We start from the raw sequence: 15,643 nt of genomic DNA, 5'->3' as shown, positions 1-15,643 counted from the left end.
AATTTTAAGCATAACCTTGCTAGCGTGTGAAATGAGTGCAATTGTGCGGTAGTTGGAGCATTCTTTGGCACTGCCCTTCTTTGGGATTGGGATGTAGACTGATCTTCTCCAATCTTCTGGCCACTGCTGAGTTTTCCAAACTTGCTGGCATATTGAGTGCTACACACATTTTAAAATACCACCACCAATGAAGTTCTTCCTGTGCCCAGTCAGAAAGGACAAAACAGTGAAGGGGAAACTGCACTTCATTCTCCCGTCTGTTCCCCTACTTGCTATACCAACTTCCACTGCCAGCTGTGAATTGCTACAGCTAAGTAAGACAAGAGGCAAGAGAGATTTCAAACCCAAGATACCTACTTAACAAGGGTTCAAAATCTCACCATGCAGGCCACAGGCAGCAAATGTATGGCTGTCCAAACCTTTTTGGACTCATGCCCATCAGCGAGCCAGCAAGGCTAATGGCTCAGGGATGATGGGAGTTGTAGTGCAGCAACATCTGGAAGGCCACAGCTTCCCCCTCCTTGATGCAGACCAAGGTGTCTTTCAGTCTCCAACATCCCAGCATTTCTCGGGCTGAAGGAAGTAGAACTTTTATTACATCATGAGAGGAACAGCTCTAAGGATCCTTTCTCACATTTGCAATGACTCCTTCCTGGGCCATAAAGGTAAATGTCAGAAGCCCAGAGCTGCATTGGAAGGGTCCAGCTGCAGACATCCTGTTGTATCAGAATCATTCTTCCTGCAAGCTTGGGCTTCTTCTTTGCCTTACGTGAACACAGCCTTAACAGTGAGTCCGTGAGTGGCTGTGGAGGCCAATTCTGGATACACACGTCCTTCCACAGAGGTGACATAAGTTTTCACGTGGGCTTTGATCACGGTGAGGGTTTGCCAAATATTGGCAACACCAGCATGAGGAACAGCCATTGTGTGGGCTCCTCCCAGGCAGCCCAGGACTTTTGGGGCACAGAAATGAGCCACATAACATAATGGTTTCCTTGCTTCAAGCCTAAGAATAGGGTCTCGGCTGAGTCTAAATAATGTGAATAAGCAGCTTCCTGTGGGGCACTTTTGCTGGCATACGCTTTAAAGACTTTCAAAGCCAACTTTCGTTTCTGTACCACCACGGGCATCCTTGCCTCCTGACACACATACAAACAAATTTATAAGTTACTTCTACTTTGTTTATCAGCTGAATAGAGCAACCACATACTATCATTTCAGAAATCAGTTTATACCCCCCCAAAAAAAGTGTTCAGTCCAGTTCTAAGGCAAAAGTGATATTATAATAGCCAAACCAAACATTTTGGAAAGTGTGGTTCACTGTGAGGTACGCGTACGATAAAAAAGGAGAAAGTAGCTACACTGTATTGTCTCAGTTGAAAGAAATGTGAATGAACACTACTGGAAAAAGATGCAAGTGGGATCTAGACCACGAGGGGATAGGCTGTGGCCCCTCCAGACACTGCTGGACTTGAACGCTCATCAGCCCCAGCCAGCACAGTGAATGGTTAGGGATGACAGGAGCTTTAATCCAACATCTGGTGGGCCACAGGTTTTCTATCACTGATACAGGCTGTGGAGGAGGAAGGTGAGTGGAATCTAGTAAGTGAAGAAATAAGAACGTACAGTGGTACCTCAGTTTTTGAACATCTCTGTTGACAAATATTTCAGTTTTCGAACGCCATAAACCTGGAAGTAAATGCTTCATTTTTCAAACACGCCTTGGAAGTTGAACATGCCATGCGGTTTCCGCTGAGTGCAGAATCCTGGGCCTAGCTGTTGGCTATTGAGTTTTTGATTTTCAAATGTTTCAGACCTCAAATGGTCTTCCAGAACAGATCACATTCAAAAACTGAGGTACCACTTTGCAGAGCCTGGCTAGCCTCCAACTAGAAGCCCTGTGATCTTCTACCAGAGTATCCACAATGATTCTACCAGAATTTAACGTTGTTTCAACCAGCTCTGCCTCCAACTCCACAGCTAGACTTCCTTGCCCAACTCTACGTTCCACTTCTTGGCTTCATTAAACTCCAGCAATTGCCTGTCAGTCCAGCTATATTACTGTCTTGCATGCCCAGTAGTATTTTTCTGGACTGGGAGGTTCTTGTTTCTGTCTTGCAGACTTCCCACTCTGCAGGGCTACCAGGTACTCCACCAGGACTATGGAGTAGGTTCCAGACTACCCTCCCAATTGAGCTGTTCACTTACTGTATTTTTCGCCCTATAGGACGCACTTTTCCCCCTCCAAAAACGAAGGGGAAATCTGTGTGCGTCCTATGGGGCGAATGCAGGCTTTCGCTGAAGCTTGGAGAGCGAGAGGGGTCGGTGCGCACCGACCCCTCTCGTTCTCCAGGCTTCAGGAAGCTATCAGCAAGCCTGTGGAGCCCGCGGGAATTCCCGCAGGGCTCCCTAGGCTGCGGATAGCAGCCTGCTGCATGGAGCGGGGGGCGCGCTGAAGCACAGCGCCCTGCGCTTCGGGCAGACACCCGCAGCCTGCTGCACGGAGCATGGGGAGCGCTGAAGCAGAGCGCCCCGCGCTTCGGGCAGACATCGGGCAGCCCCACAAGCTCGGGGGACAGCGGGGAGGCACAGCGCCGCCATCCCGCTGTTCCCCGACCTGGTTTGGAGGCTGGCGCTGGGGAGAAGCGCGCTTCTCCCGAGTGTCAGCCCCACAAGCTCGGGGGACAGTGGGGAGGTGCAGCGCCACCATCCCACTGTTCCCTGACCTGGTTTGGATTCCCCGACCTGGTTTTGGGGGGGAAATAAAGGAAAATTGTTTTCCTTTATTTTCCCCCCAAAAAACTAGGTGCGTTCTATGGGCCGGTCTGTCCTATACGACGAAAAATGTGGTACTTCAATTTCGGCTTCTTGAACCCAGTCTTAGAGTACTGGTTATTTTCAGTTTTGGTCTCATTCACACTGAAAGAGTGTTAAATCTCAGGTTGCTTAGCGAGCCCTAAGACTGACATCCAGAGAACCTTTGACAGTACTGGTGCAGTGGAAAAGCATTGCCACCACTGCTTGTCCAGCTCCATCATTCCATGTTCCTCATGCTTAAAATAAGTAGGAATTTAATTCTGCTCCACAGTAAGAAACAGAAAAGGTGCAGAAATGATGGGACTCTAGAAGGAATAGGGTGGGAGGTGGAAGAGTTAGCACCCTCTCCTGCTGTATAAAGCAATTGAGATGGCTCAGTCAATACAGCATGAGACTCTTGATCTCACATTGGGCAAAATATTCCTGAATTGCAGGGGTTGGACTTAGATGACCCTCGTGGTCCTTTCCAACTCTATGGTTCTACTACATTAAGTAAGAGGTTGCAACCTGGCAATCCTAGTAAGCCCAACATGTGCTTTACTCTTGGATTGTCAACTCATGTCTACATGCAACAGCTTGAGTCGTGGCTTGAGCTGCTGTGTTATCATTATGTGATGGTTATTTTACCATCAACACAAGACCAAAAGCGAAATTAATATAACATTTATCATGCCACTGAGGGCTGAATGTTCTGGGATGGAATGTCATTCTCACCAAGGAAACAAGAGTTTGCTTGTGATTAAGACTTCATATTTCCCTTGCTTGAAATTTGTGGTGTGTGTGTGTAAGGAAGAGCAAAAGCTCCCAAAACAATGACGACCAGAACAATTGCTTGAAAGCAAGCTTTTTCAGTAAACAAGCAAATAGCTAGGGCTTGTTTTTGCAAGGGTGTATTAAAAGAAAATAAATGTCAATTAAAATATTTTAACATCAAAGGCAAATTTCTCTCAAGTTACAGGCAACAAACACTTGAATTTGATTATTAAATTGAAAAAGCTTTAATTAGCCCACGTCAGTTTGCCTTTTAAAAAATGAAAACATCCTATGCTAAATATACCTCTCGAGGTTTATCTTAACAACAGTATTTTATACACACTCATACAAATTAAATACAGTGTCCTTGAATCCATTTCAGATATACACAAAGAACTTCAGCTTTAAAGAAGAAGAAGTCCCACAGGATCACAGATGTCCCACAGATGTACCTAGGAGTACACCTCACTGTACTGGACAGTAAACATGTAAACATGCATGGGATTGCACTGTCACTCTCGTAATATCTCACACATTAGCTAGTCCTAAAGCTGAGTAATGGATATATAGCCACCAAACAGATTTTTTTCTAACCTAGTGCTTTCCACTCTGTGCTCCTAGAAACACTACCTAAGCCTAGGCAACCTACAACCCAAGGGCCACCCAGCAGTGTAACATGAGTTGCTGGTGCCCAGAGCACGCAAGCCGCTGACACCACCGGAGCACGCTGTTCCCCCCACTGGAGCCAAATTACTTTCATTAGTAACATGTAGTTAGCCCTTAAAGGTTCACTCACATATGAACACACTTTAGACCACATCACTCAATGCTTAAGGTGATCTTGTGAAGTGATCATATAGCCACAATGAGCCACATTATCATCTTCCTCAATGGTTTTCAAACTGTGTTTCAAGCAACCCTGTGGTTTCTCAGAAGTTATAGCAGGGGTTCCATAATATGATGATCAGTAACAGCAGACAAACTTCCCAGAAACACAGCTTAGGGCTTGTCATAGAAAGCACAAGTCCAAGCAGTTTTCCATTTGTCCCTCACTTTCTAGGCACAGGTCTGAGTGGTTTTGCCTTTGCCCGCCACTTTCCCCTGGAAAACCTGCTCTTTAGCACTAAATCAGAACAAGCCGAAATCAGATTGCTGATTGTTCTGATTCAGCGCTGGGGAAAACGTCAGCGCAAATGGAGGTGTGGGTGAGTCCTTGTTCACCACTATCAACCATCTGCTGCGATGCAAAGGCATGGGGGAGTGTTGGGAGAGTCCCAGGGAACCGCATTCAGTTGCATTTGGGTGTTAAGTCTGCATCTCAAAATACTCCCCAGAATCCTCTGCAATGAACAGGGGTTCTGTGGCAGGAATAAAGGAGGTCCCTAGAAGACAAATGTGGAAAGGAAGAAGGCATTAAGCTCATATATCTAGCAAAGTGATTACTCAGAGAAGCAAAGGTTCAGAAGAGACTTCCTTCTCTATAACAGACACTCCAAGAGGGATTGGGCCAATAATAGTGAAGACAAAGCCATTGCTCTAATCTCTCAAAAGAAGTCAAAGTGAAAGGCTCACATGCACCCCAGCTACTTATGTTCTCTTCCAATGTCTGCTGTTCATATTTTTCTTTTTCCTGAAATAAAAAGAATACTATTACATTTTTTTGTTTAGGATGGGCAATGCGTGAGGCACTGTGATCATTCACCTCTGTCTTTACTAAAATTCCATTTATATTTCCCAGGGCAACCTTACTCTTGCAATGCGTGATAGGAAACCGTACTGAAAACTAAAATCCCTTACTTTTCACTTCCTGAGATGTGAAGCAGTCAATATTTTTAGTTCTGTATCTGCTTCTCTCGCTTACCCAAGTAGAAACACAAATCTAAAATCAGAAGTATTTTAGCATTTAATTAATTTTGCTGTAGTATCTCCCCCCCTTTTTTTTTGCGGGTAGGGGGACAGAAATTAGAACTGTCTTAGTATAGTGTCCAAATATACACATTATGTTTTTTGCCTACACATCAAATTAGCAGGCTCTGAAAAGGACTACATCTTACTCTAAGAAAATTATTAATCTATGTTCCCATTGTGTGAGACATAAAGAAAATTATGTGACCTAGAAATTACTGCATTTATAATGAACTATGTTGCAGATAACTGTGACACTTTGCAATTACCCACTTATTTCCTTCTGTATCAAAGCTATTAACAGAACGGAGAAGGATGCGCCAGCTTCGAGGAAAATCTCAAGGGTGGAATGGCTGAAATAATACAACGTGGAGCAGTGTGTCATCTGCCCTTTAGCACCATTCTGCTTCCAGAAAGCAAAGGAAATTGGTGGATGTGAAGGAATGAAGGTCTGAAGCATTTTTTAATGACGGCTACTCAAGGTCTCAATCATCAGGCTATCTTACATTGTATAGTCTAGACCAAAACTACTTAACAGTTCAAAATAAACCTTATTAGCTGCTGCAACATATGAAAATGGCAAGTAATCATTAAACAACTCACTACTAGACTCGTCAGCAGGTCAACCAAGGGCAGTCAGTCTAGGGTCCAGATCCCATTCTTCCCTTCTCATTTTCTTCCCTTTCTGATGTCAGACTCATAGATTCATAGCTGGATGAAGCTAAAACTTTGAGACTGGTGTGCTGCTTGTCCTAGGATGGTATGGAAGTTGAGGGTGGGAATTCACCCTTCACAAAGTCAGACAGCAGGGAGTTCATTTTAACAGGCTCTTGCTCCCCTTTAAAAATGTGTATATGTGTGTCTGTGTTGTAAGTAGTCCATGCCCACTGCAAAGTGCAAATATATTGAGAAGATAGGAAATCTTAAGTAGGCTGCAAAAGGAAGAACCAATGTGATGCCTTTATTTTCTTACACACTAGAGTAATCTGGAAATAGAAGTAACAATGTCCCCAGCAGGTCCTGCATTCCCTTTTCTTTTTGCTGGCAAATCACTGCCATCTCACCCTTTCATGTTTTTGGCACCCACTGCAAGGGTTTAAGCCTTTTATTCACTCACATACCTAGGTGGTAGTGTAAGCATGATCTTCCCATCACCTTGGGGGCACCTGGAGTTGTTCCAATACATCCGCTTCCACCTCATCCCTCCGTCACTCTCAAAGCTGTTTCATCTGGAACAGCCCTACCACAACATGCAAGCTCCAATGTGCACCTTCCTAGCTCCTCCCATAATGTAGCCAGGAGCTGCATTGCAAAAGTCAGTGTTAGACAGGGGACAGGATATTAGAGCACTGGAGGTAGCAGGGAAGCAAATGGCTAAGTTGGGGGCTGTGCTGATGCCCTGCCTGTTTCCCAACACTCTTTATCATGTGCCAGTCTCTGGGGGTCTTTGGAGGAGGAGAGGACTGTGAGCAGAGTGAGCTCTTGACTTGGGCCCAAGTCTGAAGGTAATGGTGCCACTGCCTGGTATGGGAAAGGAACATTGTCCAGTTATGAGAAGACAAAAACTCCAATGCAAATCCTCATTATTACATATTTTACATGGCTGTTTATTTGTATATATTTTAAAATTTGTTCCTGAGAGAAGTGGACCCAATGCCAACTAACAGTCCCCTCCCCCAGTTGCTAACCAAATGCAAGGAAAGCGTGTGGACAGGGTGGGAAGGAACATTGCAGTAGTCCACTTTAAGAATGGAGCAGGTTAAGGTGTGCAAAAAAAAAACAATCCTCCATCCTCTTCTCAGAGTGGTCCTCTGTGCTGAATAGCACTGTCTCCACTTTCATTCAAGGTGGTGATGAAGCAAATACAAAAACTCCATCTTTCATTGCAGCAACTCTTGCCAGTTGATTATTTGCCTTTATAGCAGATTGGCAAAATCAGACCCTTCTCTCAGGAACAAATACATTGTCCAAGTGCATTATGTCCTAACCACAGAAAGGTTACAAAACTCTAAGAATGACTCATAAAACCATTACTTAGCCTCTTGGACACTATGTATTCAGTATGAGGGAGGGGGGAGGAGGCGACCTATGTTTCATCTTAGATTTACATTGAACATTCTTCCTGTTCACTTTGACTCACAATTTGTTTGTGTGAAGAAGAAGAAGAGTTTGGATTTGATATCCCCCTTTATCACTACCCAAAGGAGTCTCAAAGTGGCTAACAATCTCCTTTCCCTTCCTCCCCCACAACAAACACTCTGTGAGGTGAGTGGGGCTGAGAGACTTCAGAGAAGTGTGACTGGCCCAAGGTCACCCAGCAGCTGCATGTGGAGGAGCGGAGACGCGAACCCGATTCACCAGATTATGAGTCCACCGCTCTTAACCACTACACCACACTGAAGCTTTGTTTAATGGAGAAAATGGCATCCTAGTATGTCCTCCAGCATATTAATTCCTCCTTATATTGGTTTTAACACTGTAGGAAAATGTGGTCTGCTAATGAATTCTGAAAACTTCAAAAACAAACAAACATGCATACATATATACATACATTCTTTGATAAGGACAAAGGGAAAGTAATAGTTTTCACCTTCCTATTCTAACTGGTTAGGGTTCAGATCTACAGTCAAGATAAGAAGCAGATATTTGAAAGATCTACAAATCCCATAAGCACCAGCATTCCAAACATTCCCAGGTGCATCCAGTAAATGTATGTGTGATGGCTCCTCTCGCTTGTAAAGAGGCAGATCAGAGGTGGGGAATCTCTGACCAGCAGGCCTAATGAGGGCCACCAGGCCTCCCCATTTGGCCCATTTTGGTCAAGTCATGCTCACCAGCCCAGCTGTAGAGTTGGAAGGTTCTACACTTAGGCAGGAGGAACCAGCTTCACAAATATAAGATGGGGGGCACTTGGCTTAACATGAGTCAACAGTATGATGCAGCAGCAAAAGAAGCTATGCTATTCTGGGCTGCATCAACAGAAGTATAATATCCAGATCAAGGAAAGTAATAGTACCACTCTATTCTGCCTGGAGCACTGTGTCCCATTCTGGGCACCACAGTTTAAGGATACTAACAAGCTGGAATGTAACACTGATTATTATTATTATTATTATTATTATTATTATTATTATATCCACTGATGATGGTGGTGGTGGTGATATATTTATTTGTACTTCACTTTGAGGGACTTGAGGTTGTGTACAGATAAAATAGGAACAGCTGAAAACATAGAAAAAACCCTCACTCATTAAAAAAACAACAATTAAACGTGTATAGAATGAAAACTCTCTCTCTCTCTCTCTCTCTCTCTCTCTCTCTCTCTCTCTCTCTGTGTGTGTGTGTGTGTGTGTTTTCTATTAAAAACACACAGATAATTACAATAAAAACAGCATGTTTCCCAAACCTGTTGGAATAAGGTGGTCTTCAACTGGTGGCAGAAGCACAACAAGGAGGGAATCAGTATAACTTCTCTAGGGAGGAAGTTCCAAAGTCCGGAAGCAGCCACTGAGAAGGCCCTCACCCACATCCCTCACCCACATCCCTCACCCACATCCCCACCAAGCAGGCTTGTGAGGGCAGCAGGACCGAGAAAAGGGCCTCCCCTCAAGATCTCAGAACCCAGGCACATTCATATGAGGTAATGCTGTCTTTCAGATAGCATTGGGTCTTTCAAATAACACCATTATTATTATTATTATTATTATTACTTACAAATGAGCTGAGATTTAAGAAGGGCAAGTGTAAGAAATAAAAGAAAGGGGGAAATCATGATGGACAAATATACACCGCTACCTTTGAAGGTGACCCGGAAACTACAACTAATCCAGAATGCGGCAGCTAGACTGGTGACTGGGAGTGGCCGCCAAGACCATATAACACCGGTCTTGAAAGACCTACATTGGCTCCCAGTATGTTTCCGAGCACAATTCAAAGTGTTGGTGCTGACCTTTAAAGCCCTAAACGGCCTCAGACCTGTATATCTGAAGGAGCGTCTCCTCCCCCATCGTTTTGCCCGGACACTGAGGTCCAGCTCCGAGGGCCTTCTGGCGGTTCCCTCACTGCGAGAGGCCAAGTTACAGGGAACCAGGCAGAGGGCCTTCTCGGTAGTGGCGCCCGCCCTGTGGAAAGCCCTCCCATCAGATGTCAAAGCAATAAACAACTACCTGACATTCAGAAGACATCTGAAAGCAGCCCTGTTCAGGGAAGTTTTTAATATGTGACATTTTAGTGTATTTTTCATCTTTGTTGGAAGCCACCCAGAGTGGCTGGGGAAACCCAGCCAGATGGGTGGGGTACAAATAATAAATTATTATTATTATTATTATTATTATTATTATTACACAAGTAGCCAACACTTGCCAGGATAAGGCCATGTGGACCAAAGCTTAGAATGAACTCAGGCTTGCAAGAGAGGTTAATAATAATAATAATAATAATAATAATAGATTTATTGAGCTATGTTTGAAGCAAAAGGAAGAACAAACAAGTAGTAGGTCCTTTGTGTGGAGAAGATAGAAATGCTATTGTATAACAGAGAGAGGGCAGAACAGCTCAAAACCTCCTTTGCCTCTGTCTTCACCTGAAAGGAAAGCAATGCCCAACCTGGTGATAACATAATAAATGTTGTAAGGAGGGAGCTGCAGCCCAAGATAGGAAAAGAGGTGGTACAGGAACACCTAGCTACTTTAAATGATTCAAATCTCCAGGGCCTCAAGAGCTGTACCCAAGGGTACTGTACTAAAGGAGCAGATTACACCAAGCTAGAAGGGGTAGCTAAGGCTACAGAAGACAGAATTGGGATTCAATATGACCTTAACAGATTGGAGAACTGTCCCCAAATTGACAACATGAATTTCAATAGGGACAAATGTTTTAACAAACAAAATCTTCTACTCCTTGTTTTTTTGTTCCATTAATGCCTTGACAAATTGCATATGGCATAAACGAGAGAACTGAGATATTAATGGGCGCAAAGACTATTATTGAAAAGGCCACAGAAACACATTGTAACAAAACAGAATGGCAAGAGAATATCTATAACATTAGTCTATAACAAAAAAAATAGTGCTAAGATTAATAAAATATGTGGCAAATCCATATACTTGTGACAGCAAGATATCTGCTATGTTGAGAGAAAACTCTATTATATGGGATAGCAGCGTTAGCAAGTTTTCTTTAAAATAATGCATTTAGCTTACAAAAAAAAGCACACATAAAATCTAATGGGGATGTCCTGACTCACAACTCAAACACCCAAATCCTAGCCGTACTTACCTTGAAATAAATCTCATTAATTCCAGTGCAACTTATTATAAGTAAATGCGCTTAGGATTCCAGCCTCGGTCTGGTTTAGAAGACAGATAGGCAACTGGCTCAATCCACTTCCCTGAGGGCATCCAAGCCATCATCCAACACAGACCCTACTCCAAAAAAGACCTCCTTATATTATGCACCTCACCCATTTCCCCCATCATGAGCTGAGACACACACAAATGGCTTTTTAACACCCTCCACATAGTTTCAGCGGCAACAGAAGCTTTGGCAGAGTTTTCCCATTACACATGTCAGGCCTAATCCCCTTATGACAGCCAAGATACAGGCAAATAATATGTGTGAGCAGCTCTCCATCAAAGTCTTTTTTTTTTTTTTTTTTTTTTTTGCTGCTTGCAAAGAGGAGCTGAAGCCAGTAAAAAGCCACCGTTCTGCACTTCGACATGGGCCACAGGAGTAAGAAATGAATGACACCAAGGTTGCTGGCCTTCTAGACCTTGTTCAGTTCAAAAGATGGCCCTTGTTAAAAAAAATTGTTGCTGATCAGCAATTTAGGATTTGTGGAGCACAAAATAACCCTACCTTAGCACTATAAGAGCCACAGCATCATAATCAGGCAGCTGACTGAATCAGTCACACTTTGTTTACCCTGAGGCCAGGCAAAGGGCTTGAAGGGAAAAGAAGGAACATGGTGGATTCTTCGGATGTAATTATGCATTCCTGAATCTAGCACAGTTGATTTTAAACACTTTGTAGGAATGCTTTCCAAATCAATTTGTCTGCTGAGGAACATCTGAGAATGCAGAGGATTCTGGGGCAAATTCTGAGGTCATCATAGTCATCATCATCCCACCCATCTGACTGGCTTGCCCCAGCACCAACACTTTGAATTATGCTCAGAAACGTACTGGGAGCCAATGCAGATATTTTAGGACCAGTGTTATATGGCCCCAGCAGCTGCTCTTGGTCACCACTCTGGCAGCCACATTCTGGAATAGTTGTAGTTTCTGAATCACCTTCAAGGGTAGCACCATGAAATCAGTACCTCTAGAGTACTCTTTCAGGTCTGATGAGTTTCACTCTCACCCTACATGTGTCCAAATCCTGGTGGTGCAGAACCCACAAGCAGGTCAGGAGGGGCTAAGTCCAGCAGGTAGTCTGGGAAGGAAAAAGATAAGGATTCCTGAAAACAACAGTGGCTGTTTTCAGAACCCTGGACAGAACCCAAAGAGCAGCCTGGCATGTTCTAAAAAGACCTTGGTCTCAATTGAGCTCTTACTACTTTTTCTTGGCAGTGAAAGGTCAAATAATAAGGGCTCACCAGCCCCATTTCCTCCCTCTCTCCTCTCCCAACCTTATACTGTATACAACACAAATGTCTCACATCGAATGTAACTGATCGGGGGGGGGGGGGGGTCCTACAACCTGAAAAAGAGGTAATGCATATACTTTTGTAACCTAAGAAAATCTTTAATAAAAATTATTTTTTAAAAAAACAACCGGAGCCCTTATTACACTTCCTGAGTCTAACTAGCTCTCTCAAGCAGCAGCAGCATCCCCTTAAAGTGACAGTCCTCTAGCCTGGCGCCTGGTTCTCTGTCACATCTGCAGGGCCTCAGGCTGGGCACGCTGCCTGTACTGGAGAGCAGGTTTGATGGGAAAGGAGGCCCTGGAGCTCAGGGAGGGGGTTCTCGGGCTGCTGGACACAAAGTAAGCAGCGAGGTCTATAGAGACCCAGAGTCAGCACCACTTTCACCTTGCCCTCTGGGTCCACTTATGGGACACTGCTCATAGGAAACGTTCATGAGAAAATGAAAACGGTATTTAGGGGTGTCTTTTGTAATATTCACATGTTTAATGAAAAAGCTATGACAGACCTTGGGAGAATTAATTGTACCCATAAGCATCACCGAAGAAGAAAGCAATGCCTTTGCAGTGTGTGAGAGCATTTCAAAGCACTGCATTATATATAAAGTCCAAATAAATCATTTCATTTACCAAACTTTCTAGGCTATGATTAGCACCAGTCTGCATCAATCAAATAGTTGTTGTTTTTTCCTCAATCAACTATTCATTTAAAAGACATAATAAAAAGGAAAGGAAAATGACTAGATGTTCTCTTTGGAAACTCAGACAGCTTGTTTCAAACTAGATTTCTTTGGTGGCCTTTCAAGCCATTGCCAGGATTTTAACTAAAATGTACCACTTACTGAGTATAATTCTATTCAGAATAGTAATAAAAATAGTACCACACTTTTTAGAAATAATTGTGTGTGTATTTCTGAGGAAATTGAAAAGACAAGTATAGACTGCAGCCAAGACACATACTGTACTGTACTCTATTTCTTTACAAACACACACACAGCAGAAAAATGATAATCCCTTCTTAGTGGAAAATCCAAATTTTCAAATGACTCCCCAAGCTAAAATGAATTACTGTAATAACCAGAATCCTCATATGTTCGCTGTTCAACAAAGGCACAGCTGACCACCTGCTATGTTGCATCTTACAGACAGCAGTTTTCCCATTTCTCAAATGCTGTTCTCTTTAGACCAGGGATGCGCCCCACTGAATCATATGACAGATTACTAAAAACACAGGGAAGGGGCAAGGGGAGCAAGGGAAAGCGTTCTCCTTCTAGCTTGAGTGACTGCTGTACCGCGTCTCTGTGCTTCTGCTGAGTGCAGCATGACAGGGGTGCCTCTGCAGTTCTAAAGAGGAAGGATGTCAACAGCCAGACCCAAGCCAAATAAATAATTGCTTTAATTTGAGGATATACCACACATGGCTGAAATGGGCAAACTGAAACGCAGGAGGCTATGTGTTTGTGTGTGCACTTGCGCTATGCAGCTAGGGAAGGATTATTATTTTAAAAGCTGCATTATTCATGGTTGCATCACTGATCTTAAACCCTCAACCGCATATGACAACAAAACAGAAAAGGTCCTTAGCATGAGTCAATGAAACGTGCCTTTCTTTAACTTGAAAGGAGGCAAGGAGACAGCAAAGGAAAGCAAACAACTTGTCATTAAAGAATTTGCTGCATTGAGTTAGAGGCTGTTGTAAGCAAAATAAATCAGAGACAAAAAATTTTTTTAGCTCAATACAGGATTACAGAAACCCTGTCAAACTAATATGAACTACAGATAGCACAAGGTTACCCACCTTTGTCCCTTATTTTCTTGCTAGTACCGACAGGCCAATTGATATATGCACCAAACCAAACCTAGATGCTGAATCCAGAGAAAACATGCACATCCCCTTTCCCCATTCTCCCAGCCACAGAACTCTCATCCTGCATAGCTGACGGGCTTCCAATTCCCTCAACAACCCGGCAAAAGGAAGGGGGAACGTGTGCACAGTCGAGAGATGCTCAGTCTGTATCGTACACATAAACACAACCCTGCCCCCTCCCCCACACATCCAGTCATGTGCCAGCGGGTGAGTAAAAACTACACATTTGCTGTCACTCGGCACCCATCCATTGTCTGCACCCCTTCCTTAAAAGAAGAAATACATCTCTGCAAGAAATGAAAGAAAGCAGGCTGGGCAGGGGTGGAATCTATCTATCTATCTATCTATCTATCTATCTATATCTATCTCTATCTATCTATCTATCTATCTATCTATCTATCTCTATCTATCTATCTATCTATCTATCTATCTATCCATCCATCCATCTGGTGTGTGTAGCCTGACAATGCCTGGTCCATTAGTCCAGCTCACTAGGCTGAAGGCCCCTTCCAGTCCCTCCTAACAGGCCCCCAGATTCCTTTTTTACTCTACTTGACAGGAGGTCGCACCGCCTTTCCCCTCCCGCCCCAGTAGAGCTGGCTACACCCCAAAGCCCCAGCACCAGAGAAGCCTGGCCGGAGGGGCACCACAATGGCACCTCGACCACGACAAGACCCGGAGACTTGGATGCCCAAAGCCCAGTCCCGGCTTTCTGGGATGCTGGCCGAGGAGGTGGGAGGGCAGAGGGGCAGCCGCCCGCAGGGAAGAAGGGCCAGCCGGGCGGGCGGCGCCTTACCTGGAGAAAGCTGGGCTGCGTGCAGAGCATGCTCTTCGGCCGAGGCGGCGGCGGCGGCGGCGGCAGCGGCTCCTCAGTCCCCTCGCGCGCGGCTCCGCGCTGCAGTCAGGGCGCGCCGGCCGGCCGGCCTTCCGCGGGCTGCCCCTTCCTCCTGCGCCCGGGCGCCTCCGCCTCCTCCCTCGCAGCGGCGCTCGAGAGGCCGTTCCCCGCGCGGCGGCACCAGCGGCCCCCCGTCGGTCCAGGCAGCGGAATACGGCAGCAAAGCGGACGCCTCCGCGGCTCCCCGCCCCGCCCTCTCTGGGTACCAGGCAGGAGCCAGCCAATCAGGAGCGTCGCCCGGCGGCTCGCTTCGCGCCAGCTCCTCCTCCCCTCGCCCCGCGCCCGCGCCAGCCCACGCACGGCCGACGGGACCCGAGGCGGCTGCTGCTGCTGCTGCTGCAAGGGGAGAGGAGAGGAGGGCGGGCAGGGCGGCCCGCGTCCGCTTCCCCAGGCCCTTTCCCCAACGGCCTCTCCGCGCTCGTTGCGCAGATGCACTCCCTCCGCAAAGGGACCCCGAGCATCTCGCGCAACCTCGCCGCCTGTGCTTTTGTTAAGGGCCGTTCATTCATTCATTCATTCATTCATTTTGGTAAATCGTTTTTATTTATTTTAAACAAAAGGGAGAGAACACTGAGAACCGTACAGGCGCTGTAAATAATAATACAGTAATAAGAATAATACAACAATAACAACAACTTTGGCACAAAGATCAAACGCAGAATTGCATAATAACCAATGCCAGGCCCTGGTTAGCTTAGAAATAGATGTGGGAGAAATAGCTGGAGGGAGGCGGAGGGAGATGGGGTGAACATGGCATTAAAACA

General features: G+C 45.1%; 1 protein-coding gene and 1 long non-coding RNA gene across 8 annotated transcripts in view; one reads left to right on the top strand and one right to left on the bottom strand.

Annotated features, from left to right (window-relative positions):
- HECW1 (HECT, C2 and WW domain containing E3 ubiquitin protein ligase 1) overlaps nt 1-15,049 on the bottom strand; it is a 192,074-nt gene extending 177,025 nt beyond the window's left edge. For 5 of the 7 annotated variants that reach the window (XM_083706236.1, XM_083706239.1, XM_083706241.1 and 2 more), the window contains exon 1: nt 14,781-14,835. In XM_083706236.1, the coding sequence (XP_083562362.1) occupies nt 14,781-14,810 (30 nt within the window). In that variant the 5' untranslated portion in view covers nt 14,811-14,835. Of the gene's footprint in view, nt 1-14,780 lie in introns of all 7 variants that reach the window. The other 2 variants (XM_083706240.1, XM_083706237.1) reach the window with 2 other exon arrangements.
- Nucleotides 585-6,052, top strand: LOC310828709. The gene is made up of 2 exons (XR_014557078.1): nt 585-665; nt 5,770-6,052. It is a non-coding gene; the product is annotated as an uncharacterized lncRNA (long non-coding RNA).
- Nucleotides 15,050-15,643: the final 594 nt, after the last annotated feature.

This window comes from Podarcis gaigeae, assembly GCF_964106915.1.
Source record: "Podarcis gaigeae genome assembly, chromosome: 12".
NCBI lineage: Eukaryota > Metazoa > Chordata > Lepidosauria > Squamata > Lacertidae > Podarcis > Podarcis gaigeae.
Note: the sequence above shows the minus strand (reverse complement) of the source record. Positions and strands in the feature narration are given on the sequence as shown.